Source organism: Myotis nattereri (genome assembly GCF_964212035.1).
Source record: "Myotis nattereri genome assembly, chromosome: 7".
NCBI classification, from domain to species: domain Eukaryota; kingdom Metazoa; phylum Chordata; class Mammalia; order Chiroptera; family Vespertilionidae; genus Myotis; species Myotis nattereri.
In genome coordinates this window covers 25,382,028-25,409,256 of record NC_138082.1, presented here as the reverse complement: position 1 = coordinate 25,409,256, position 27,229 = coordinate 25,382,028, and the positions used below count along the sequence as shown (strand labels likewise).

The window sequence follows — 27,229 nt, the reverse complement described above, 5'->3', positions numbered from 1 at the left end:
TACCTTCCTCCCAGTTCTTTAATTTGATTTCACAGCAAACTAAAGGTGCTCCCACTCTGCCAGTATTGTAGTCCCACACTAAAAGGCAAATGAAAAAAAGTCTTTGGTTAAAGTAGTTAATAAATGGCTTCATTTTTTTAAATTACCAAAAACAATGATTTATCCCAAAGCTTAGATATCCCTTAAGAATCTAAGAATCCTTAAAAGCAGGTCACAAACTTGTGAACCACAGGTTGGGTGGCCCACATTGAGTTTTCCTTTTGTTTTGCATTGTTTTTAATCTAAATTGATTATTGACATTTAAAAAATCAAGACATTTTACATGTAAAGGTGCAATCTCCAGGAACAATGGGCCCACCTTCCCAGCACATCAGTAATTGTAGTCCCCATTAGAGGGCACATAGCCTGCTCCAGGTCCCCAGATTCCTCACCTACCACATTTTTTTATATCAGGGTCTGTTTCTCTCATTTAAGAAGCCGCCTGGTTCATGATTTTATAGCACCACGTCTTCAGAAATGACAACCTCAGAAGTCTCCCTCACATATCAGTTATGCCACGCAGTGAGAGTTCAAAGACCAGGCTGGAGATTAAGATGGCTAATTTTCAAGAATTTGGAAAAAGAACCTACCATTTATCAGAAATAAAATGCCAATATTTAATACTTTACAGAGTTTTATTTACAACAAACTGTAACTAATTAAACATACATTCAATGTGAATCTTAAAAAAAGAAATTAAGATCCTCAAGAAAAGAAACCATATATGCAGGTACTTAAGAATGCTTGTTTATTTCCCACAAAACAAAAATATATAAAATACAGAGAATATAATTGAAAACAGGAAAATACAGGAGTAATACAAGATAAACCTGGCACATGAAGAGTACTAAGAAGTACTCAACAATCAGCAGTGAGGAGGTTCAATTATCTATCAGTATCCAGAAAATACAAAGTAGAAACGCATCTAATATAGGAAGCAAAGTAACTTCCTCCCGCACAAGGGACACATGAGGCCCTATGGGGTTCACCTGGGAACCACCTGGGGAACAGGAGGATCTCCTCCTCAACCACATCACCATGGGAAGGATGAAAACTATATTCTCTAGACCTGAAACATTTCTGAATTTGAGCCTAAACAACTAGACAAAACACATTAATTTTCTACATAAACGAAACTTAAGAACTGACATAATAAGTGTATAGAATACAGCCAATGCTTTTTACTAAAACTTCTTTTCTAGAATGCTAATTAGTTTATAATATTCCCTCGTTTATAATTTAGCATGAAAAACTCCTCTAGCTAAATTGCTATTAGATATACCTAATACAGTCTAAACCCTTATGTAAATAATCACAGAACATGGAATTTACCACTACTGTGCCAGAAAGATACCGTAAACCCTCTTCAACATATTTGTAGAAAACAACCCATATCCAAAAATGAGAGTCGGAGCACCCAGCCTCTGCTGGAAACTCCACTCTGCGGTAGCACTAACCTTCTGTAATTGTTCCAGCCCCAGCAGACTCAGTGAGTCCATAGCCCTGGCCAACAGAACAGCAAAAGCAGATATTCATGAATCGCTGCGTGGTTGCAGAAAGTGGAGCACCTCCACACAACAAAAGCCGAGTATTTCCACCTAGCAAGCTCCGAACTTTCTGGAAAATAAACCTAGAAAAATTAATCAGAGAAATCACAGAATTTTAAAGCTGAATGGAATGTCCCAAATCATTTAGACTTATCTCCCAGTTTTGATAGTAAGTGCCTTATCCACGGCCACACACCCAATTCAAGAGATTCTCTTAATCCACTACTTAAATCTTAATTTTTAAAAGCTCAACTAAATAAAGAAAATATGATCTTTTCTTAAAATTTTTTCAAGTAATATTTGAATTCAAAACTGTCCGGTTTAATTTTATATAATAATGGAAAACCCTTGCTAATGGACAGAGCAATTTGTTTTATATTATTCTAGACTACACATTATATTAATACTGAATAATCCTATTGTATCTTTTTAAAATTTAGTATTAAAAGCAAATTATTTTTTTTTTTGCTTTAGCTTACTTCATTAGAGATGTCTACATATTTATATACAACAATCTAACTTTAAAAAACATTTCACTAATTCAAGTTCCAATAAGTTTATTGTTTAAAAATATCTGGTAAATTAAAAAAAGAAAATAATTCAAATATTTAATTGAAACATTTCTGAAAATACACTAATAAAAGATTACTTACAACCTTGATCAAAAGAAGGGTTTGTTTTTTTAAGTAACTTTGAAAAAGGCAAAGACCAAGTGGCAATCATTTAATAATATTAACAGGCTTTACAAAGTAGGTTATATATCTCACTAAAGAGATAACTAAAAGTAAGACATGAAAAATAAAGTAAAACATTTGAAAAACATATTAACCCATACCTATATCTATATAGATAGATATAAATATCTATCTATAGATAGATAGATAGATAGATAGATAGATAGATAGATAGATAGATGAAAGATAAATATAAAAGGCTAATATGCAAAGTGTCCCCTTGGGAATTTGACCAGGAGACCGAGAGTTTGATCGCTCGCTATGACATGCGCTGACCACAGGGGGCGGGGCGGAACAAAGGGAGGCCCTGGCTGGCAGCCAGCAGACAGGGAAGGGAGGTCCTAATTGCTGGCCAGACCTAGGGACCCTACCACAGGTCTCTAGTATTCCCATAAAAAATAATCTGAATAATTTAGAAAATAATACTTTCATTTATAAATTCTACAATATTGTATAATTAAATCTTACTCTATTAGCACTACAAAAACAAAAAATTAATAGACCTGTAGTAAAACTGGTCATTTAACACTTTAAGCACAAAAATTTAATCACATTTCATTGCCATTTTATATTCATATTAAAATAAATTTAAAAGCAAAGAGAAATAATTAAAATAATTCAAATCACATAAGTGTCCATATAAAATATAAGCACATTAAATCGAGTAAATGGAAATTTTTATCAAATAAAATGGCAATCTTTTAATTGCTCATATTTGTATGCAAGATGGAATTTTTAAAGAGTCCCTCTTACTTATTTTTTTAAATATGTTTTTATTGATTTAGGAGAGGAAGGGAAAGGGAGAAAGAGAGAAGAAATATCAATGATGAGAGAGAATATCACTGAACGGCTGCCTCCTGCATGTTTCACGCTTGGGATTGAGCCCGCAACCCAGGCATGTGCCCAGACCAGGAATCGAACCGTCACCCTCCTAGTTCATAGGTCAACGCACAACCACTGAGCCACACCAACCGGGTATCCCTTTCACTTTTTAAAACAAATTTATTTTGCCCTAACTGGTTTGGCTCAGTGGATAGAGTGTCAGCCCGTGGACTAAAGGGTCCCAAGGTTCGATTCCGGTCAGAGGCGTGTAACTTGGTTGCAGGCACATCCCCAGTAGGGGATGTGCAGGAGGCAGCTGATCGATGTTTCTAACTCTCTATTCCTCTCCCTTCCTCTCTGTAAAAGATCAATAAAATATATTTTAAAAAAACATTGATTTATAAAAACATTGCAATAATTTTATTAAATAAAATTTATTTCTTACCACTACCTCAATTAACAGGGCTATTGATCTTAACAAAGCAACTCAATTATCCAGAGGGAGAACCTTTCCTTACCTGTCACACAGGGGAGTACTTCGCCCTTTGGAAATCTGTTCCATTTTATAATTATAGGCCAGAATAAACAGATTACGTTGAAAACTACTCATTTCATTTACTTTATTCATGACATTTTTGTAGATTCGATCCATGATTTCCTAGATATATAAAAATTAGTTAATACAGTTAATGATGTTATCAGCTGCCTTACACATATTAAAATCTTCACATCAAATTAATAGTTCTATCAATATTGAGACATTTTAAAAGATATATCCCATCAGGAATACATTTTTAAGATACAGCCAAAATTAGTTTTAAAATGAGGTTTCTGTGAAAATAATTTTTAATAGCAAACATATAAGTAAATGTTCATTAATTAGTAGTAAAAAAAAGAGAGAAAAGCATTTGGGCAGTAATAAATCATTATTGATTTTTTATATTGCTTTTTTACATCTTATCTATTCTGAACTAAAAACTGAACTCATTAAGTAAATAAACAACTATATGAAATGGTTTTAGTTATAGAGTAGCACGTTCTTTGCTCTAAAGAGGACCTTGGGTTATTTTGGTTGGTTTTGTCTTTCAATGCTGCACCCAGGAATTTTTCCTTGTCTGCACTATATTTTGCTTGCTAGGTCTATTACTACTATGAAATATACTTTAATGACTTCACAGAGAGTTTCCTCTACAATATCATATTATATTGAATTTTTACATGAACTGAAAATTTAAAGCAAGATAGTACTAAGAAAACGATATACCTATAGAAATTCCAAAATTGCCAGTCATTTCTGTTTGACTTTGGAATAACTATGTAATTGTACTTAGACATGAGCGCTCAGATATCTGACCATAATTTCCAACACTTTCAAACAAAATCAGAAAGCCACATAAGACTTACGTAAGGAGAGAAATCATTGTGTCTCAGTTCCATTAACCTTACTCTCAGGCCCCTCCCATTCAAAGTGGCACCAACTTCTCAGTCACTTTTTTTGGTGTCTTGGCCAGACTTTCCTGAGGACTCAGGAGGTAATTACACTACTTGCTTAGAAGGAGGTAATCTTAACCCTTCTCTCCTATCTCCTGCTGAACTTCAAGTTTCTACTAATAGCAAACAAACCTCATGAAAAGAATCTGAACAAGAAACTATTTAGAGAAAGGCACTGATGATATAATAAGATGGACTAAATCTATAGAGCTTCAAGTAATACAGAAAATCAATGAGGATAAACCCTACATGACCACCTCAACCACAGTATCTTTCCCACTAGCAAGTATGTCTGTAGCAGGTGACTCTTCTTGAGAATGCAATACTAATTAGTGGTCAGTTCTTACCGGAACAGCTGCCATCAGTGTTGGCTTCAACATGGAAGTATCCCCTTTGCTTCCTTTTTTTATTTTTGAAGACTGTAGAGAGAAAAAGTGATCTATATGTAGTGATTCTTATTTTAAAATTCAATCAGATTCTTAGATTAAAAAATATATTCTATCTAAATTTATCATTTTAACTTACTTATAGTCTAAAAAGCAAGTGCTTATTTTAAAAGGAGCTGTCATCTTCACAATATAATGTCAAACTGTCAGGGAAAATGCGTTAAAAATTACTATGATTTGCTTGTATCTCAAGTCATAGACACTTAATTTACCTGATCTGCTAACGTCTGTGGTGAAGAGTAACCAATGCGGCATCCGTGAGAAAGACAGACAAGCTCTGCACTCAATTCCAACACGTGGGCCAGAGGCAAATAGCCAATGTAAACATCTTCCTCTCTGAAAGAAAAGGGAGATGTGAGAAGAAATGGTCAGGTGCACTCTCTCCGAAAGTGACTCCAGTAGGAGCAAGCTTGAGAAGGCACATGGGAAGGCCCTCAGAGCATCAGTTTGACTCCATGTGTGGTGTTGTGTGAGAGGAGAGCCAGGGAGGCGTACTATGACAGACATAAACACTGGCCTCCCCCGCATTTACTCGCTAAGACATACCCCAGGCGTGGAATCCTTTCCGCCATCCCCGTGATGCCAGCAATGATGTTGCTGTGGGAGATCATGACTCCCTTGGGAAGTCCTGTGGACCCGCTTGTGTACATGATTACTGCAATATCTGAGGGTGCCGGTGTGCTCTGAGGTTTGCTTTCTGTATTGGAGAAAAACACATACACAATATACTTCTAAGAAATCTAGCCAAAGCCCCGATTTTTTCATAATAATGTGTTTATTAACTCAATTCAACAATTATTCATGGTAATCACACAGGTCGTCAAGAAAATAGATCAAGTCCCAGCACATAAGGAACATATAGTCTGTTGGGATAGACTAACATATAAATCTATCATATAATAAAAGCTATGAAGAAAAATAAAGCAAGACAAGTAAAGCCATTTAGATGAAAAAGTCAGGAGAGGCCTTTCTGGAATTGATATTCTAGTAAAGACCTGAAGAAAGTGAGAAAGAGCCAGGAAATTCCTGAGACTGAGATTTTTTTAAGGAGAAAATAAGCAGGTACAAAGGCCCTAAGGTACAAATGTGCTTGGCATAAGTACAGAGCAGTAGGAAGTGTGGTGGGGAGGTGCGAGCAAGAGAAAAGAGGCAGGAAGGAAGGGGAAGCAGCAGTCGGGCCCACATCATACAGAGCCTTCGAGGCTATGCTAGGATTTAGGATTTCACTCCGGGAGAAAGCAATGTCCATCATCCTGGACAAGGATCACTTTGGCTGCTGTGTGGCTACCTAACTTAAGAAAGGCAAGGAAGGAGGCAGGAAGATAAAAGGCTAGTCCAGATATGCAACTAAAAATTGGGGTGATGGACAAGGGTACCTAGACATTTGCTAAAAATGTTCTCTGCTTCGCAGTGGTAAGTTAACTTGGCTACACTCGGAATCCTGGATTAAGGACAACGCCCTCCATTTGACAAGCCTAAGGACAGCAGCCAACATCCTACAGAGGAGACAGGGTAGAAAAAGAGAAGTGGGCCATGGGTGGCACTGATGATCTGCCTGAATTAATCCAGGAACTACCCTCAATGTGGACTTCCTAAGTAAGCAGGGGGGAAGTTTTCAACATGTTCTCAAGTGAACCCTTCCTCTCCGGCCTGCAGACATTTTTCGACAATTGTTCTCATTCAAGTCCTCACTCCCTAATCTGCATCCAAGCTTCATCCCACTTCTTGGAACTTGCTCTCTGAGGTGACATTTGCTAAGTCAATGGTCCCCTTGCCCCCCTGTGTCATCTGGCTAGTCCTGTGCACCTTGTCCTGCTGACTCCTGCCTCACTGAGACACGATTTCTCCCTTCCGCTCTGACCAATCCTGGGTGGCATCTGAATGCACCACTCTCCATGGGTGACCTCACCTACTCCACAGCTAATTAAAACCTAACTGCCAGGCACCTAAGCTGTCTGTCATAGCAGCAGTTTAAACAGGAGGTGCTGGCAGCAAGCAATGTCATCCCCTTTGGGGGCTAGAGCTGTGCCCCTCGAAGTGAATTGGAAGGCTCTCTACCCCTGGTAGAAGAAGAAAACAAAGAAACACACTACTTCTGGCTTCTAAATCTCCTAACTCCAAACTTCACTGCAGAGTATGAGACTTGTACAGACACTGCTCACTAGACAGTGCCATCTGAATGCCCCACCAGCACCTAAAATTCAATCTGCCCAAAATTAATGTCAGCATAACCCCATTCAAGAGTTTAGCCAATGCTTACACTGAATTAGTCACTAAGTGTCCAACTAGAAAGGAAATACACCCAAGCATCTAAGCAGCTTTCTATGATATCCTTAAACACCAATATGCTTGCTGACATTGAGAGAAGGAAATCCCAGAGTCACCGTGCCTAGGTGTGCTAGGTTAAAAAGATGCCCCCTCTGGAAGAGGTACCGTTAGAATAGAGAGTAAACGGAGGGATCTGGGTTTAGCTATCTTTTAATACTCACAAATAATTATTCCACAGAGGACAAATTTAATGCCATTATTTATAAAACTAACTTTAAACCATCTAAAATTACCAGAAAAAGGAAATGGAAAAACTGTATAAAGTAAAACATGTTTAAAACTAAATTCAAATCAATACTATTTTTAGAACGTTTGTAGATTACTGCTTGTATTTTTCCTTTTAACTTTCTTGAAAGGGTAGATGAAAGTATACACAGAGTGATCTTACTCCGAGAGAGATGGTCTAGAAATTATTCTGGAAAGCATGGTCCCTGCAGAGCGCACAAAAGGGACAGGGAGCTGCGACATACCCGTGCTCGCCTTGGCTCCCAGAGCCTGCACTGCGGCCATGGTGTGCACGATGACGCCCTTGGGGAACTCGGACCAGGTAGGCGGCTTACCATCGACAGTGATGATGTGCCGCAGGCGTGGGGCTAAAGAAACTATATCCTGGAAACACACAAGCATTCACCATGTTCATTATTCTTCATGAAATAGCTTAGCAAATGGTCCAGGTCACAAGAAAAGCAGTTTACCATATTCAATGAATTATTACCTTCTTGCCTCAAAATAAAGGGGGGTGGTATGAATGCCCCTTTTTCAGATGAAGAAATATTGGTCTGAAATTTAAATTACTATTTTTTAGCGCCACATTTACTGGTATCTCTGCTCTTTGGTAAAACCCTGATCAACAAAGTTACTTCCTCACAAAACGGGCATGTACTGGTAAACATAGGCTGTCTAAACTGCAGGGAGCCAATCTCCTTATGTAATAAGAGGCTAATAGATGCAGAGGAAGGGGGAGGAATGGCACTCATTTATAAACTTGTGTATTTTTTTAAAATCAAAAATTATCTTTTAATAGGGAGTTATCTACAAATTAACAAAGCAAATTTTTCCTGTAGTTTCATAAAGTCTCTTTCCCCTTTAAAAAATTCTCAAAACTCATAATGAATCAATGCTTCAGAAATAAAATTATTAGTTTAAAAATAACCCTTCAAAACTAAAATTTAATTTAAAATAGACTAGAAAATAGATGAGTACAATAAAGAAAAGTTTTATAAACTCCACCTTAGAAATGGGAATATTAATAATTTTTTAACTCTCTTGCACTAGTTATATGTATATATGAAATCCACTTTTTCTTTACTAAAGGAATAAAATGATATTCCTATAAGTTTATAAAGGTAATAAGGATTTTAAAGATCATAAAATAACTAAGCATCAACAATAGAGCTCATGACACTGAAAATTCAAAAGTATCGGACAGTTATTAAAACAACTCCAGTCCTCACCTTCAACTTTGTTTGCAAGAGTTCTTTACTAGTAATGATGTTGGTCACCTCTGTTTCATTTAGTCCATGAACAATTGCTGGACCTCCTAGCGTCGCATACAACGTAACAACTATAGGGAAAATAAGGGCAAGTCAATACTTGAACATTTCAAGGGTATACTAAATGTAGGTAAAGCCTTTGAAAGTGGACATGAATCAGAAGGGAGCATACTGAACCCTCCATCATTAGATCCATAGTTTATGATCTAAATGTACTGTTTTCCTAAATTTTTTAATACGCTAATTAACATTATGCCTACTCACTCTATCCTAATTTCCCCCAAGGTTTCCAATATTTTAAAATTTAAAAATATTTACTTTTATTTTTTTTCACCTACAGATGTTACTATGGGACTGTCATATTAGAAGTAATCATATCTGACTTCTAAAATGTCAAATCTCAGTTGTTAACTACTTGATACCAAAATATGAAAAAAAAACATATACCAGCCCTGACCGGTTTGGCTCAGTGGATGGAGCATCGGCCTGTGGACTGAAAGGTCCCAGGTTCGATTCCAGTCAAGGGCATGTACCTTGGTTGCGGGCACATCCCCAGTAGGGAATGTGCAGGAGGCAGCTGATCGATGCTTCTCTCTCATCGATGTTTCTAACTCTCTATCTATCCCTCTCCCTTCCTCTCTGTAAAAAGTCAATAAAATATATTTTTTAAAAAAAAAATATACCAATTAAGATAACACATTGTCAGATTTAAGGTATTACATGTTACAGTAATAGCATGAACAAGTGTCAGTACTGCTTATCCCAGAAAAATCTAAAGAAAAACATTCTTAAAAATGATGAAATTAAATAATATGGTAGATTTTTATTTGCTTTCTGTTTAATTCAATAGACTTAAAGTGACTTTAAGAAATGGTTAAAGCTTCTCAAAAGAAACACTTTATAAACCTAAACCTGTAGAAATAAAAAAGTGTAACAATTTAAAAGGGGGGAAAAAACAGTGAAGGCATTTACAGCAAGAAATCTGGTAAAAGTACCTTTTCTGTTTCATCTAGAACAGGGGTGGGGAACCTTTTTCCTGCCAAGGGCCATTTGGATAGTTTTAACATCATTCTGGGAGCCATACAAAATTATCAACTTAAAAATTAGTCTGCTATATTTGGTCAAACATTTAATTAACTACCCCTAATACCTTGGCAGGACCAGACCCAATAATTTTTCAGGACTGATATGGCCCGCAGGCCAGACATTCCCCAATCCTGATCTACAGGATAAGACAATGTCCATACTTACCATCACATTTTGGCACCAATAACTCTCAACTAAGCTTCCAGGACTACCTCACAGACTGAGGCATCATGAATACCACTCAAATAGATAAAATATAAAAATTCTCTATCATTTAGTCTAGCTGCTAGCACCTGGATTTGAGTATTGGAAGTGTTTTAAAGGGCAACTGCTACCTCTGATAGAAGTGGCCTAACAAAATGATGCCACCTTCAAAGGAGAAATCCTGAGAGATTATAGCAGTGTATAGGCATGGCTCCTTATACCCAGATAGTTCCCTATTAGTAGATTCAAGTCCCCTTACTATAGTGACTGCACCAATTGTTCCACAACTAGCTCCTTTTCCAAAAACAGATCAGTAATTTTAATAACAAGTTCTCCACTGACTGAATGCAAAGTGAAAAATAACATCAGAATTTTACTCGTAAGAGATGTTTATAATAAAAGTCAGTATCATCTCTCCCACAATAATGTAGGTCCACTCTTCCAGAAGACAAGAAAAAGAAAACCCACGTACGCTGAAAGTTATACATAAAGCACGCCTGTGCAGCAATCATCCATTCGGCCCTGGTTTCACAGAAGATAGCAATGTTGGTCTTTGGTTTCTGACCCAACACCTGTAAGCCATTTCCAAAATTCAAAGCTCTAACGTAGACATCTTCATAGGAGAGCCAATTATAGTGTCCAAGAATAACCTGGTAAAACAAATGAAAAACATACAAATAGCTTTCAATATAACCAAAATATTAATTTCTAGAAAGCCAGGATGTGTTCCAAATTTTGACTGAAAGTTATGTTTGCATGTAATTAAGCTATTTTTTAACAAAAAGAAAATGGATTTCAAGTGAAAAATCTGTTTCAAAAACTAGCTATTTTGTGGTATCTTCTATGACAATTCAAATTTGATGCTAAATTTTTAACTGTATTTTGGGGGGAGGTGTTTTTTGTTTTCAAAAATATTCAGGGTTTGACAGGCTCTTAAAGGTCACGTTTCTGGCTCAGGGGTCATATACTAATAATTCACTTATAGATTTCATTTACTTAAAGGATTTAGCTAATAATTAAAAATTTAGCCTAGTATCAAGTACTACTGACACCAAAATTTTATTTTTTCTTTAGTTATGAATTCTTGGATTCGCTATCAGATGATAAAATACAATACACAAAAAGAAAACTGGCCAGACCCAGGCTAAGAAAATGTTTGTGACGGTTCCATTTGAATGGCTGTATCTGACACTGGATAAGCGAAGTGAACAAGTCTCTCTTTCCATGACCAGGTTGGGACCAGAATACTCACTGGCACCGCCATTCAATATTTCATCTGTGCTTTCCAGAAGTTCAGATAACATTGAGTCTACATTAGTAACAATCTCCTTTTAAAGCTGGTTAACATATTTTTATCTTTAAGTTAGATCAGACTATAAATCCCCAACTACATACAAACTGATGTAAAAGCTCCTTTCACTGCAAAAATATATAGTTCCCAAATATGGCTTTGTCATCAATATATGTCACACACCTTAAAACCATCAAACCATATTCATTTTCAGAAATGCATACATTTAAGAGATTTTCAGAAATAAGATGAAGATAAAAATTGAAAAAGGATAAATGCTGCCCTCTAGTGTCCTATTCCATAATGAACTTAAGAAATACTTATTTTGATGGATAACATGACTGTATTTAAAATATTTATTTAACATTAGTGGTCCCAAACTCTCACCTTGCTCTTCACCCCCACAAAATGTTCAGCATGGGGAGCTCCAAAACTTCAAAAGGAGCTCTGTGGGGGTGAGAAGACAGATGAGAATTGGGCCAAAACATGCAGGAACTGGATTGCAATTAAGAATTTTACACTCTAAAGATAAGCATGAGCTACCTCCTAGTTACTTCCTAGATTCAAGAATCTAAATGTCTAGCTTTTAAGTGTCAGAGAATATATGTATTCCAAAAAGGCATCCTATAGGATAAAAGCCTAATATGCTAAGTGTCCGGTCATCAGTCGTCCACTCAACCAATCAAAGTGTAATATGCTAATGATATGCTAAGGCCGCTCAACTGCTCGCTATGACATGCACTGACCACCAGGGGGCAAACAGTCAACAGGCAGACCAGTCGCTATGATCACCAGGGAGCAGACACTATGATAGGTTAGCTTGCTGCTGGGGTCCAGCTGATTGGGATGGGTCGGACATGCCCTGGAGCCTTCCCACGGTCCCTCCCCAGCTGACCAACCTCCCATGTCCCTCCCTAGCCCCGATCATGCACCGGCGGGGTCCCTTGGCCTAGACTGCGCCCTCTTGCAATCCAGGACACCTTGAGGGATGTCAGAGAGCCAGTTTTGGCCCAATCCCGCAGGCCAGGCTGAGGGACCCCACTGGTGCACAAATTCATGCACCAGGCCTCTAGTCATATATATAGTCCAAATGTGTAAAACCATATGATGGTGCCACTTTGTGACACAGAAATCAAATCATGAGTTTAACGCAAGCATAATCAAAATCTGACTTTCATTTAATTCTTTAAAACACTGAATCTTCTAGTAGTCATCTTTCCCATAAATGTTACATTTAGAGGACCCCATAATTTTATCTGACTTGTGCTGGAAGTTTCTAACCCTAATTTTGTCCCTATGGTGAGCCCAGCCTGAGATTACATTTATGTATTCCCTGCCTATACTTCTGACAACCACTAATCCAGAATCATAGATCTCACCACCTAGAAATTCAATCCCACTTCCCTAGCATCTTCATTTTCTCACCCTCTGCCACCCTTCTTCACTTCCAGGTGATGATACTTCACCGAGAAATTAGAAATTAAACAGAAACTCCCTTAACTACCTACCACCAAGTTCAATAACCTTCACCCATCTGTACCCATACTCTTCGCAGCAGTCCCTCAGGTGTTACAGTGGCTGAAATGGCCCTGACAAAAGCCAAACTAACAAGGACTGTGCTTCGAAGACCTTCCCAAATTTCTATGTCCTTCCTGATCACCCCTAGTCCATCTCTCCCCCTGAACTAATGAATGCCAACTAGGCAACCCGCTTCCATTCTTATTCCTCTACAACCCATTCTCGCTACAGTAACGAGTGTTGTTGTTTTTTACTATATAAACTAGCTTACTGCTCTGTTTAATACTCCACAGTGTTTTCCCTGTCTGGTTGGAATGTAGTCCAAAAGTCTTACCTGGCCTAAAGGCCCTAAGGGACCTAGCAGTGCAGGTTTCCCTGTGCTCATTTCCAGCCCTCCTACCTGACTCCCTTCCTGTAAATACAACTTTGTTCTTTCTGTTCTTCAAACTGGATGGGCCAGGGCAGGAACTAGGATAAGGCAAGGCGCCTGGGGCACAGAATTCAAGGAGCATGCACTCCCTGGGTCTGTCCCTCTTCTCAGTAAACTTAAGGGGAGGATTAAGATTATCCTTATAGTAACTTTCCTCCCTCACATTTAATTGGCTGGATTTTTATTCCATGACAGGTATGATACACACATGTAAATATCAATGTTATCATTCACACTAGCACTGCCTGGAACACAAGAACTTAATTTACTTTGTTCAGGAACATAGGAGATTAGATGTTTGATAATGCTAATAATGAGGCTCCCTTATCTCAAAGAAAACAATAAAAATAAAGATAACATACAGAACATTCTATAAAAGCACATAAATAACCATTCAGGAACCTGAAGAATGAGACAGTCTATTAAGATCCAATTCCGGGTCACTGAGAGCCTAACCCCTATAGGCACCAGGACTTTTTTTTTACTATAACCATTTAGAAAAGAAATATTTCAAAATTATGTACTTTCCTGCCTCCTTAGCAAAGTACAGCTGGCTTCATTTAACCTTTCTCTCTGCAAGCAAAGATCATGATAAACAAACTAGAGGCCTGGTGCACAAACTTGTGCACATTAAAAGGAAATTAATTAGCCCTAACAGGTTTGGCTCAGCAGATAGAGCATCAGCCTGCGGACTCAAGGGTCCCAGGTTCGATTCCGGTCAAGGGCATGTACCTTGGTTGCAGGCACATCCCCAGTAGGGAGTGTGCAGGAGGCAGCTGATTGATGTTTCTCTCTCATCGATGCTTCTAACTCTCTAACCCTCTCCCTTCCTCTCTGTAAAAAATCAATAAAATATATTTAAATAAATAAACAAAAATAAAAGGAAATTAGAAGAAATATTTTAATGTCACTATTCGCCCTTTCTCTATAACAGAAGTGTCAACCAAATTCACGATCAACAATGACAGATCGAAACATGCGTGCGATTGGCACCAGAGAGAGTTTTATATGTATCGCACATGTGCGAGTCAACTTAGCCTTTTATATAGAATAAACTTGCGTAATTAGACCTGCTTTCTGATTTAGCTAAACCTTTTCCAGCCCAATGAAGCACCCCAACTTCTCTTTCAGGTAATTGTCAGCAACACAGCAGTAAATAACACGAAGCAGATTATTACTGTAGATCATGCAAGGAGAACAAAGGGTAAAATATTTAACTGCAGCAGTGTTTGATTATATTCTGCGCAGTGACAAAACCTGAAATCATTTTCAAGGTCCACCATTTCTTACTTCTTTTCAGTCGAGTCCAGTTTCTAAACTTTCTAAATCTCCATTTTCTGGCTAATAAAAATAGGATTCTACCGAGTCTCCTGTCTACCTATTTCAGGGCTTCTGTGAGGATCAAATGGGATGAGGCACAGGAAAATGCTTCACCGACATTTGGTTAAAGTGTAAAATGCTCGTACCTGGCTATAAAGCAAGTCGTGTTCCTGGGCTGAAGAAATTGCAAGGGGGCTAGTCGGTAGGGACAGAAAGCCAGGCGTTGCTACGTGATGACATTACCTGGCACCCACAGCCACCGTTTCTGGGCCAGGCTGGGCTGTGGGTCGCATTTTGCGCCACAGGGTCTCGGCAATGTTGGCTGCGATTTGGTGGGCTGTCGCTCTGAGTTGGTGGCAGGGCCTGTGTCCCACTTGGGGGAAGCCGAGTGTTGCTTTGTTGGCACCAGGTCCACGGTGCCATTTCTTTGTAAATGGCCAGTGTGCGTCACAGCAGCTCCTGCATTGAGCATATGCCCCCTGGTGGTCAGTTTGTGCCATAGCAACCAGTTGGGCAGTCAGAGGGACACAGCATATTAGCCTTTTATATATATAGATTATGGGAAGGGAGGCAGAGAAAGTACAAATATTCAAACAATCTGGATGGTTGGTAATCATTATGGTGATGATCATGAGGAAGGCAGACAATTTTTACTAATGTTTGCTAGGTGCTAAGTGTACTGCAAGAATTAGCTTACTCAACTCTTACACTAACTCTAGACATAGCTACTATTATTATCGCTATTTTACATATGAGAGGACTGAGGCACAGAGAAAATATTAACTTCCTCAAAATCACAAGCTATTAGTAAAAGGATGAGAATCTGACCCAGGCAACCTCATCCGAGGACCCAAGTACTAAATCACACTGTTTTGCCTGCACTGGAGAAGGGAACTGGGATGTGACTGGGTAGAGGGAAGGTGAGCTGCTCATAGAAGACTGCCTCAGCTACTGTGTGAGTGGATTAGTATAGGGATTAGAATAATTTATTTTTGTTTTCTTTTGAGATAAGAGAGCCTCATTATTAGCATTATCAAATATCTAATCTCATATGTCCCTGAACAAAGCACAAGGCCAGTTTTAAAGAGGGGGGAGGGCTGTGAGCATGGGGAAAACCAGACTCCTGCTTTTTTTCCCTTGAGCCATTTGGTCCAGATAGTACCTTCAACAAAGGGGCTGACAGAGGGGAACAAGTATGGAAAGATGAACCAAGAGTTCTGGTTGGGGAGAGTAATGTAATAACCAAACCACAAACCCTGACCAAGAGATGAACCACTGCATAGATTAATTACAATGTTAATGTCCTATAACTCAGAAAATGAGTATCATGCACTATGTAAACAGGGTAAAAAATGTGACTGCAGCAAGAAATGAGACAGAAGTAGACATTGAGGATGAGGAAGAGAAAGCAAAGTCAACCCCAAGAACAAAAATAAGGACTTCTGTTATCTTTTTGGATAATTTAGAGGGAATGTCATAGTGAAATCTCTCTGTAAGCACTCTAATTATATAATTCCTTGTTTTCTTCTCTCTAATGTGTATAAAATATAAGAAAAAAATGTAGTGTTGGTGGTGGTTAGATCACGATGTCTGAACAGCCTTGTGCTCTTTTCTGTTATTTGCAACTTTGTTCTATTTCAGGTGCATGTACTTTAGAGATGCTCTACAGACCAACAGTTTCACAGTTCTTCATTTCAAAATATGCTGAAACAATGCACTTGGTGCTGGGGAGGCTGCAATCAGGAGATGCTGACACATTCCTGGTGCTTAGCTCTGTGACAGCCTCATAAAACCATATGACATTTAAAATGTAAGACAACAGTCCTGAAAGAGCTTGCCAAGCCTCTGCTTCTTTGCCTCTGTCTTTCTACTTGTGCCCCCTAGAAAAAGGCCTGTCCTGGTGACACTGATGCCCACCTTATTGTGGGTATAGTTAGAGCAGAATCATCACACTGCCTGTTTTCTTCCACTTACCTCCCTTCTTGTAGTTCAAATACTTTTAGGATAAGATGGAAACAAAGCTTCAGATCATTAGTTGGAAATAAAGGTGGAATATCTTTGCTTCAAACATATCAGATTAATTCAAACACTCTAGGGCTAATTCCCAAAGCTCAGCCCCTCAAAACGGAGAGGAAACATTTAGATATTGCTACCTCATTAGCTCTCTTCTCCTAATTAAAGATTGTCTTCAAATATGGAAACTATGAAATGAAGGCACACTTCATCAAAAAATACGTCTGCACTCCCTGCTGGCAAGTACTCTGAGTAGAAGCCACATGGCCTACACAACTCCACTCTTACATCAGCTGTAAATGGCCGTCCCCTTTTCACTGTTCCTGCTGCAATACAATGGGTGCATGTAGGAGACGAAGAGGAAGAGAAAAGCCTAGCTTGTTTAACGTGCAGTGGAAACACCCACTGTCCAGTCTGCAGACCTGCCCACAGCTGCCACTCAGACCAACAGAAAGCAGCCTTAGGATAGCACCCTTTCCCATTGAGGAAGGCTAACAGAAAATATCTGCCTCATCTATTATCTACAAAACCTCAAAATTAATTCACTTTCTAATGAGCCTAATTTCAAACAAGGAAATATAATAGGATTTCTGTACCAGAGTTGACTTAAAGACTTCTGGAAAAGTTTGGAATTGCAAATAAAGCAAGACAGCCTGGCTTCACCCCTTGCTAGGTTACTCAACCTATCTGTGCCTCCCTGTTGTCATCTAAAGTCTGATAACACTAACTCATAGAGCTATTATAAGTTTTATCTAGGTTGATATATGTAAAGCTCTTACAACAGCCTTGCTCAAAGAAATGCTGATAAATACCAGCCATGATCATTATCTCCATATTGCAAATAAAGAAACTGAGGCAAATTTGCTAAATGAGTTTTCCAAAGTCATATAGCTAGTAAGTGAAAAAGCTGAGATTTAAACCTGTACTCTGGATCTAGAATCCAGATTCTTAACCACTATGTTATACTGCCTCTAGGATGTCGTATCCCCTGCTTCAAATCAATAATAGCAGGTTCTTCTCTATTTGTGGAAAGAAATTCTTAAAATCCATGCAACTGCCACAACCCAAGGACAAGACATGTTAAGTGTCCAATGGAAGCTGTGTTCAAATCAGGTGCCACAGACAGCAGGTACCACCCTAAAACCTAGAGCAATCTCAAGCACACACAGGTGCTTCTGGAACTGCCAGGATTTTAGGGTTTCATACCCAAAACTGCCCTAGACATTCTATCCCAAACCTTGGTGGACACGCAGGTGCAGAAGTGCCCCACACCAGCAAGAGTTCTTAATGTCTTAGTGAAAATTCAAGACAAATCGGTGCTGGCGACTACAAAGAGGTTAGAACACAGTCTAGCCCCCTTCCTACCCTGTTTCTCCTGCCATGTCAGCAAATCCGATAGAAGTAGGCCAGCCTTGTCCCTTGCCACCACTTCTAAAAGTTCATCTTATGCAGAGAAAATTCAAAGGCAACGAAAGATCACCTTACCTTTTTAAAAATTTTTCCATTTGGTTGTATTTCATCTTCCTCATTTAAAACTTCACGTGTTCCCAAGAGTCTTTTGTCCTTAAATTTGTTTTTTGCATACATAAAAACTTTATCTAGTGTATCACAGCCAGGGTATAATACTGAGGCCAAGCCATCCACACTGTTAACAGATCTGTATGCAGACTCAGGTTTTGAATTTACAGGCTTTGCTTTAATTTGGTTTGATTTTTCTTGTCTTGACTCAGACAAAAAATAATATGGAATGTATGTTAAAATAGTATAAAGTGATATGATAAAATGTATTAAATATAAAAGAATGGGGTGGATAGTCTGTTTTAGCTTCATGGTTGATGGTTTTGAAGATACGTGGTTATTCATAAGTGCTCAAAATGTAGAAGTAACAGATTTCTGTAAGAATCTAGAAGGAAGAGAAAGAAATTAGTTCAAATTCATTTTAAATAACTTTAAAGAAAAATTCTTCATATTAATAGGCAAATTATTTTTTTTCCCCCCCATAAAGCAGCAGCTAGTGCACTGGCAGCAGACAAGTCCTACCCATGCTTGATATCTGTGAGACTCATCTGTACTGTATCTACTAACAATGGAGTTGCCATAGAAAAGTTTTCACACCATTCTGTAAAAATGCAGCTTTTCCAAACTAACCCCCAGTATCCACAAACATTTCCCAGTGGCCAGGAGGGAGCAAGCCAGAAGACCTACAAATGAATTGGAGACCAAAATTGTACCCATTTCCTGTTCTTCAGTCTCTTTACATTAGGATGGCAGCACTTTGCATATTCACCACAGCCTCCTCTCCTGGCCCAGAGGAACTCCTGTTAGTCTCTGCATTCTTTCCCAAGGAGCTCCCACTCTCTCACTCTAGGCAGCAAAAAGCAACTGGAGTTAGCAAACATGAAATTCACTTCCCATAGTGGTTGGTTCTAGATACTTTTCAATTTAGACAGGTTAAGCTGTGAAGCAAGAAGGCAGTAAACTTTGGTCATTTTATGCATTGCATTCATCAGATTTACTGAGATGCTACTCTAAGTACAAGGAATGCAACAGTGAACAGAAGTCTTGGTCCCTTTCCTCATGAATCCTACACAGTCATTAGGAGAGGTAGATCGATACACTGTATGTTGCATCCAGGATCGGCTGTGCCTTCTGCGGAGCAACAGGATGCACACTATAGAAAAGATCAACTTCTCTGAAATAGGCCTGCCAAGTTATTAAACAAATAAACAAGCAAACACCACCACCACAAGAAGCTGCAGAAAAGGGAGGAGGGAATAAGAATTCAGAATCAGAATTCAAAATTGCTATAAAGCTTGTAAAATAGCCAGTTTAAGTCAAAGTTACACGACATGCAAATAAACAGGAAAGTGTGATCCATATACACATATGGGGAAAGCAGTCAACAAATCGTCCTTCAGAGGGCCCAAATGTCTGATTTTTGCAGAAAAAAACATCAGAACAGCTATTATAATAAATATGTTCACAGAACGAAAGGACATGGTGCTTAAAAAATTAAAAGTCTAACTCTGCAGTTTTACAAGACAAGGACACCTCCAAATCTGCCCACGCACAGCTGGTGAGAAGCCAAGACTCCCAACTGACCAAAGCTCTGCTCACCATGCGCTGTTTCCTGACGATGCACTGAGCAGTACTGTGGAGGATGAGCCCAGGGAACCTGGGGCTTTGCCACAAAGCGTATGAGGGACCACTGGAGGTTTCTGTAAAGGAAATGGCACAATGGAAACAAAGGTCCTCCCTGACCGGCGTGGCTCAGTGGACAGACGTCAGCCTGCGGGCTGGAGGGTCCCGGGTTCGATCCCGGTCAAGGGCATGTACTCTGGTTGCGGGCACATCCCCAGCAGGGGGCGTGCAGGAGGCAGCTGATCGATGTTTCTAACTCTCTACCCCTCTCCCTTCCTCTCTGTGAAAAAAAAACATAAAAAACCACAAGGGTCCTGCCACTTCCAGGCATCAGAGCTGCAAAGAACAGATGCACCTTAGGCATCCAGGACAATGATGTTATCTCATGAAATTTACATTTTGTATGTTTGCATTTTGAATTATAAAATAATCTTGTGATAAAAAAAAACATCTTTATCTACAGATGACATGATTGTAACGTATAGAAAATTCTAGGGGACTTCTGGTCAAGATGGCAAAGTAGAGATGCATAATGAACTACTTCAGGGTAAAAACCTCATGTCTGTAATTTTATATCACAACATTTCAGTTAAAGAATGTAAATCAAATATGGCAAAATATTAATGCTTATTTAACTTAAATGGTGAGTATATGGAGACTCAATATACTACTCTCTCTACTTTTCTGTATGGTTGTCTTTATAATAAAAAAGGTTTTAAAATGCCCCCCAAATAAAAAGAAAATCCTAAGTAACCCACTAAAAAACTAATACAACAAAGAGTTCAGCAAAGGTTGCAGGATGTAAGATGAGTATACAAAAATTAATTCTATTTCTGTGCACTAGCAATGAACATTCAGAATATGAAGTTAAGAAAAGAATTACATTTACAATACTTAGGATTAGATATAACAAAAAGCACAAAATTTGTTTAAAGATACTAAAGACGTAAATAAATAGAAAATCATCCTGTTTAAGGATCGTAAGACTACATTGTTAAAATGGCTACATTCCTCAAATTGTTGTAGATTCAACACAACCCTTACCAAAATCTTTGCTAGCCTTTATACAGAAATCTGTAAACTAATCCTGAAATTCACATGGAAATTCAAAATAGCCTGAACAGTCAAAATTTAATCTTGAAAAAGGACAAAGCTGAATTCAAAACTTACTATAAAGCAGTAATAATCAAGACAGTCTGGCACTAGCAAAAGAACAGACAATATAGGTCAATGGAATAGAACTGAGGGTCCAAAATAAACCCTTATATCATGAACAATCGAGTTGCAACAACATGACAAGATAAATAGTGAAAGAACAGTCTTTTCAACAGATGGTGCTGAAACAACTGGATGGCTAGATGTAAAACAACAAAAATAGACCCCTATCTTATACATACAGAAAATTAACTCAAAATAGATCATATAAGACCTAAAACTATAAAACTAAGTACTGATCACTACTAAGTGTAAACACCTCAGGAAGAGTACAGTGAAAGGTAGAAGCTAGTTCTGGAATTTTCTGAGTCTTCTTAAACCAAATAGCAACTTATGATCTTAAAGGCTGAGGGGAAAGAGGAGAGAAAATGGAGATTTTGAAGAGATAACACTACAAAATTTGAAAGAGCACCAAAAGCAGGAGGTGCTCAAGAAACAATCAGCCACCCCAGGAGAACAGGGTGGGGATGAGGAGGAAATGAGAGCAGGTGTGTAAGGCCCCAAATTGTAAAGGTCAAAATGTTATGGCCTCTGAGGCTGGGGAAGGAACTTAGTTTGTATTCCAGTGTACACAAATGCACAGTTTTAGAAAGTAAGTATATACAGAGGATAGCTAACCTGAAGGTAGCGGAAACTGGAGGCAAGGAAATTAGATTTTAAAATAGCTGAGATAATCCTTTCCTCCTAGATCAGGAGGCCAGGGTGGTGTGACATGAAGCCAGCAGCTGCGATCAATGCCCACTGCCTGATGGCCCAGAAGATGGCAATGGTGGCAGCTGTTCCTCCAGCCCTTCCCAACAACTGAAATCTTTCTGCTTAATATAGTGAAGATCTTCTGTTCTGAAGGAAATAGTCACGAATTAGCACAGCAGCAGTGAAAGACTGGAAAATCTGTTCATCTTTTCCTTCATGTTCCCAATCTAGTTAAGGAGGTCTCCTCCATCCCAGGCTAAACGTATGGTTGTGGGGAGCCACTACAGTGTTTTGGACAGGTTCAAGTCTTGGGCTGATGAGAGGGCACAGTCCTCTCATTGGCACGTGCAAGTCCCAGCTTGGAGGGTAGGGCCCTCCCAGCACAATTATAGCCAACAGCTGTGTTGTGAGCTTGAACCTATGGTCGGAACACATGGCCCCACGTGCCTGAGTAATATGGGCTTGATAGAGTTCAGATGCATGTAATTTAGTCGGATCGAAACCCACATCTTGACCATGCCCTTACTTTGTCTCGTGGAATCTGACTATAAAATAAAGACACGGCTTGTAGTCCATGGCGCTGTCTCTCCATCCGGGAGCAGCATCCCACCCAGACACAGCTCATTCTCTTGTCTGTCTTTTCTCCATCCTTCATTGCCCACTCTCAGGGTCACTGAGCCAGGCTGAGATGGCATGGCACATAAGTCACCCGGGGGCTGAATATGCCATGGCCGTGCTGGCTCGCCACATATGGTCACCTATATTTTTCATAGTATTTGCATAATTTTTACATTTAGATCTTCAGTCAACATAGAGTTTACTTATCTATATTGTGTAAGGGAGAAAGCTAACCTTTTCTTTCAGATGAACTGCCTGAAGCCATTTATTCAATAAGCCACCCTTTTCTCAGTTAGCCAAAATGTCACCTTCAGTAAATTCCCACTTACACTTGGATCTGTTTCTGGACACTATTCCATTTCTTGGATCTGTCAACTGCTTTGCTAACACCATACTATTCCAAATGTAGTACATTTGCAGCGGTGTGTCAACCAATTGTATCAAAATTACATTAGAGAATCTTTAAAATGATGATTCCTCAAATATGTCTCGCTCCTTCCTCGCCTCACAAAACTCTAGTGGTAGCATGTTTTTAAATGGCATGAATGTAATTTTTATGTACACTAATACTTGAGAACTTACTGCTTTAAATATCTGGTAAGGCCCTCATTATCATTATTCTTCAAAATGTTCCTATTAATTCATTTTTTTTAAATATATTTTATTGATTTTTTTACAGAGAGGAAGGGAGAGGGATAGAGAGTTAGAAACATCGATGAGAGAGAAACATCGATCAGCTGCCTCCTGCACACCCCCAACTGGGGATGTGCCCGCAACCAAGGTACATGCCCTTGACCAGAATCGAACCTGGGACCTTTCAGTCCGCAGGCTGACGCTCCATCCACTGAGCCAAACCAGTCAGGGCCTATTAATTCTTACAGGCTTATTCTTCCACATAAATTTTAAAGTTAACATTTCTGCAATGAAACCATTTGAAAAATCCAAAGGAAAACAAGACTCAGAAAAAAAATAATACATGATAAAATATGTGGAGCTCCTAAAAATTAAACAAACCAGGCAACAAACAGAAAGGAAAACTGGGCAAAGAATTATGTACAGAGAGGCCAAAAAAGAAGAAATGCAGATGGCTAATACATATAGACAATATGTTCTCCTTAATTTGCAACTGAGATTAAAATGAAGCCATACCAATTTTCATCCAACAGTTTCACAAGTATGCAAAAGACTGCAATATCCAGAGTCCTCTGAAACAACCTAGCAGTATTTAAAACACACACAGCCTTGGCAAGTGTGGTTCAGTTGGTTGAGCATCAAGCCATGCACCACAAGGTCACCAGTTCTATTCTGGTCAGGGCATGTGCCCAGTTTGCATGCTAGATTCTTGGTAGGGGGAGTGCAGGAGGCAGTTGATTGATGTTTCTCTCTCACATTTATATTTTTCTCTCTCTCTCTGACCCTCTCCCTTCCTCTCTTTCTAAAAACAAAAAACAAAACAAAAACATTTTAAGTGTATTCATAAACTTAACAATACAAAGAATACTATTGCTTACTTTTTAGTTGTCATTAGAAATGAAAGTTTCTAAGGGTTAAGAATTCTAATAAGTATAGAATGTGTTTTCAGTGAAAGTTTTAATACAAGCAAATGCATTTTTAAGAAAATTAAAATGGTTTGCCCTAAAAAGAAAAAAAAGTTCTTCTGAATAAGATGAAACAAACTAAAAGGGACAAGTTGTAGGTTTGTGGAAAGGAAATCTTGGGAAAAAAATTTTATGGGTGGTCAGTAAGATTTAAATAAATTTAATTAAATAAGTGAATTTAAACATCAAAAATAGCTGATACATAATTGGAGTTTAGTTCTTTCTCTGTTAAAAGGACAAAGTTTCCCTGTATGCTTTTTAATAAGAATTCATAAAGAAAAAGCAATGGTTTTGTTTTATTAAAATCATTTCCTGTGCTCTATTATCATCAGGTTTTTTATTGTTTATGTAAACCAAGTCTTAATATTAAAGGATCTAAATTTTACTTACAACTATTTAACTTTCTGTATTTGCCTGTGAAGTCTTTGTCACCATGATTAAGTAGATAACTAAATATTGTTTCACAGCCTATGATCCTATTTGACCAAGTTTTAAAACTCCTGGTGTTTTTGGTAAACTTCCTATACATACAAAATTAAACTGTCTTTTTCTTTTTGTTAATCATAACTCGAAGATATCTTTTTTTCCACTGATTTTTAGAGAGTGGAAGGGAGGGGGAGAGACAGAGAGAAACATCAGTGTGAGAGACACATCCCTTGGTTGTCTCCCACATGCACCCTGACCAAGGCAGCAACCGAGGATTTGCCCTTGACCACTAGAATTGAACCAGTGACGCTTCAGTCTGTGGGACAATGCTCTAATCACTGAGCAACCAGATAAGGCTAAAATGTCTTTTTTTTATTTATTTAAGTTTTTTATTTAATGTATTACATAAGTCTCCTTTTCCCCCCATTGATCTCTCCCCGGCCATCCCCAACCCCCAGCACATGCCCTCAACTCCCCCCACCCCACCCGTGTCCACTGGTTATGCTCGTATGCATGCATACAAGTCCTTTGGTTGATCTTTTACCCCCTCACCAACCCCGCCCCCACCCACCTTCCCGCATTGAACTTTTTCTTAAGCTGAAAATAACTTTGAAATTTTTTCAGAAAGATCCCTGAGAAATTTCAAAGGACATCTCTCTCTTTATAAAAGGAGGAAATAAAATTAATTAGATCTATTTGATATGCTAAATTACACAAAAACTTTTGTCTAATTATATTTTTGTACTTCTATGCACATATTGTTAAAATGAATTTTCCAGAAATTATATAAAATTCTAAAGAATCTACAATGTCCTGATGTTTTCACTTGTAATTCTAGTTATCTGAAAATACTGTGTTGTAGAAAAAAAAGCACATTTCTTTGCCAACTGCAATGTAATCAGAGATCTTTAACCATGTCACCTTAAGCCTGTCATTTACAGAGTCGTCATATTACTCATACTTTTTTGCAGAGATTCATGAAGAGGACTCTGATACTCCAAAATACAGGTTTCTGATAAGTTTTAAGATCATACATTTGAACTGGGTGAAAATTTACAGAACTCTATGAAAAACTGGATTCATAAAACTTCTAACAGTAAGATTAAGACCAATAAAGCTTAATAACAAGACAAAGAATCTCTGAGGATTATAATTTTATGAGTTTTTATTTGAAATAGTACTGGTTCTTTAATCTTTCATATTCCAGATACAAGGAAACCTTTTCTCTTAAGCTACCTATGACTTAGAGCAACCTGGTAAATTATATCTTTGTAAGCAGAATTGAAACATTTATCTTTTTCTCCCCACTTGATCCCACCAGAATCTGGAAACTCTCAGTGAGTATTATTTTCATTGCAATATTGTTATTTGCCTAAGTTCAACATAATACAGTGGATCTCACTCTCCCTTATACTAAAGGAAAAACAAAGGATTTCTTTTCCTTTCTAAAACCCTATTAACAAATCTTTAACAACCTTGAAGATTTCAACACTGACCACTCAACAGTCACTTCTCTATGAATGAAATTAGACGGTACAGCTGAAAATCAAGATCATTAATGCATGTAAGTACTTTCTCTACACAACAAATAACAAGGTCAAAAAATTCTGGACCAGAACATCAGTTAAAGACATTATTAGAGAACTGAGTCATAGCACCATCTGGATTAGATAAATTTTCAGTTCACAACTAGAAAATTTGATGAAAAAATAATAGTTTGGTCTTTTTCTTTTTAAGAAAGCTATTTAATCTTGTATTTATTCTAACTTCAGAAAATAAAATTTTGGCCCTAAGGACATATATTGGGAGGGAGAAAGGGAAGAAAAGGAAAACCAGAAAGTCTTTGCCATGGATATATTTAGATTAAGAATTGAAAAGCAGCCCTAACCAGTTTGGCTCAGTGGATAGAGTGCCGGCCTGTGAACTGAAGGGTCCCAGGTTCCATTCCAGTCAAGGGCATGTACCTCGGTTGCTGGCATATACCCAGTAGGGAGTGTGCAGGAGGCAGATGATCGATGTTTCTCTCTCATTGATTTTCTGACTCTCTATTCCTCTCACTTTCTCTCTATAAAAAATAAATAAATAAATAAAAATCAATAAAATATATATTATTTTTTTAAAAAGAATTGAAAAGCAGCTGAATAGAACCAACTATCTTTCCATAATCTTCAGTTATCTACGGTAAGCTTTTTTAATCCTTTTATTATAATAACAATAGGACTCTTGAAAAGTTTTCTTGCACCACAAATATAATCCCCAGGACCTCCATAACCCTGATCCATTTTTTTTAAACCTCACCTGAATATATGTCCATTGATTTTGAGAGAGAGAGGAAGGGGGGAGGGGGTGGGGAGACAGAGAAACAGAGAGAGAAATAAACATTGATGTGAGAGAGCAACACCAATAGGCCACCTCCTATGAACACCCTATCCAAATGGAACCCACATCCTAGGTATGTGCCCTGACTGGGAATTGAACCTGCAATCTTTCAGTGCATGCGATGACACTCCAATCAACTGAGCCACCCGGCCAGGAGCAGACACTTTTTTTTTTTTAATCTACATTTATTCCATCTTCCCTTTCCAGATAAAGTCTAAGCCAGATGTTCTTAAAACAAAACAACAACAAAAACTCTAGGTCTTGGCACAAAATCAAATAGGAAACAGAAAATGGGTCAAGAAAACTTATACACTTTCAGGTTGACACAGAATAGGAATTATAACACACACATGCTCATGCATACACAGACACTAGTCTCTGCTACTAATTACTGTGA

The 27,229-nt window shown here is 38.2% G+C and overlaps 1 protein-coding gene across 1 annotated transcript in view; it reads right to left on the bottom strand.

Moving 5' to 3' along the window:
* Positions 1–27,229, bottom strand: part of ACSL3 (acyl-CoA synthetase long chain family member 3) — a 50,453-nt gene that overhangs the window by 10,295 nt on the left and 12,929 nt on the right. The window contains exons 2-11 of the mRNA XM_081095496.1: positions 18,248–18,665; positions 10,663–10,840; positions 8,862–8,971; positions 7,878–8,016; positions 5,626–5,776; positions 5,292–5,415; positions 4,981–5,052; positions 3,661–3,800; positions 1,497–1,669; positions 4–78 (exon numbers count right to left, since the gene is read on the bottom strand). Of these exons, the coding sequence (XP_080951622.1) occupies positions 4–78; positions 1,497–1,669; positions 3,661–3,800; positions 4,981–5,052; positions 5,292–5,415; positions 5,626–5,776; positions 7,878–8,016; positions 8,862–8,971; positions 10,663–10,840; positions 18,248–18,625 (1,540 nt within the window). The 5' untranslated portion in view covers positions 18,626–18,665. The remainder of the gene's footprint in view (positions 1–3; positions 79–1,496; positions 1,670–3,660; positions 3,801–4,980; positions 5,053–5,291; positions 5,416–5,625; positions 5,777–7,877; positions 8,017–8,861; positions 8,972–10,662; positions 10,841–18,247; positions 18,666–27,229) is intronic.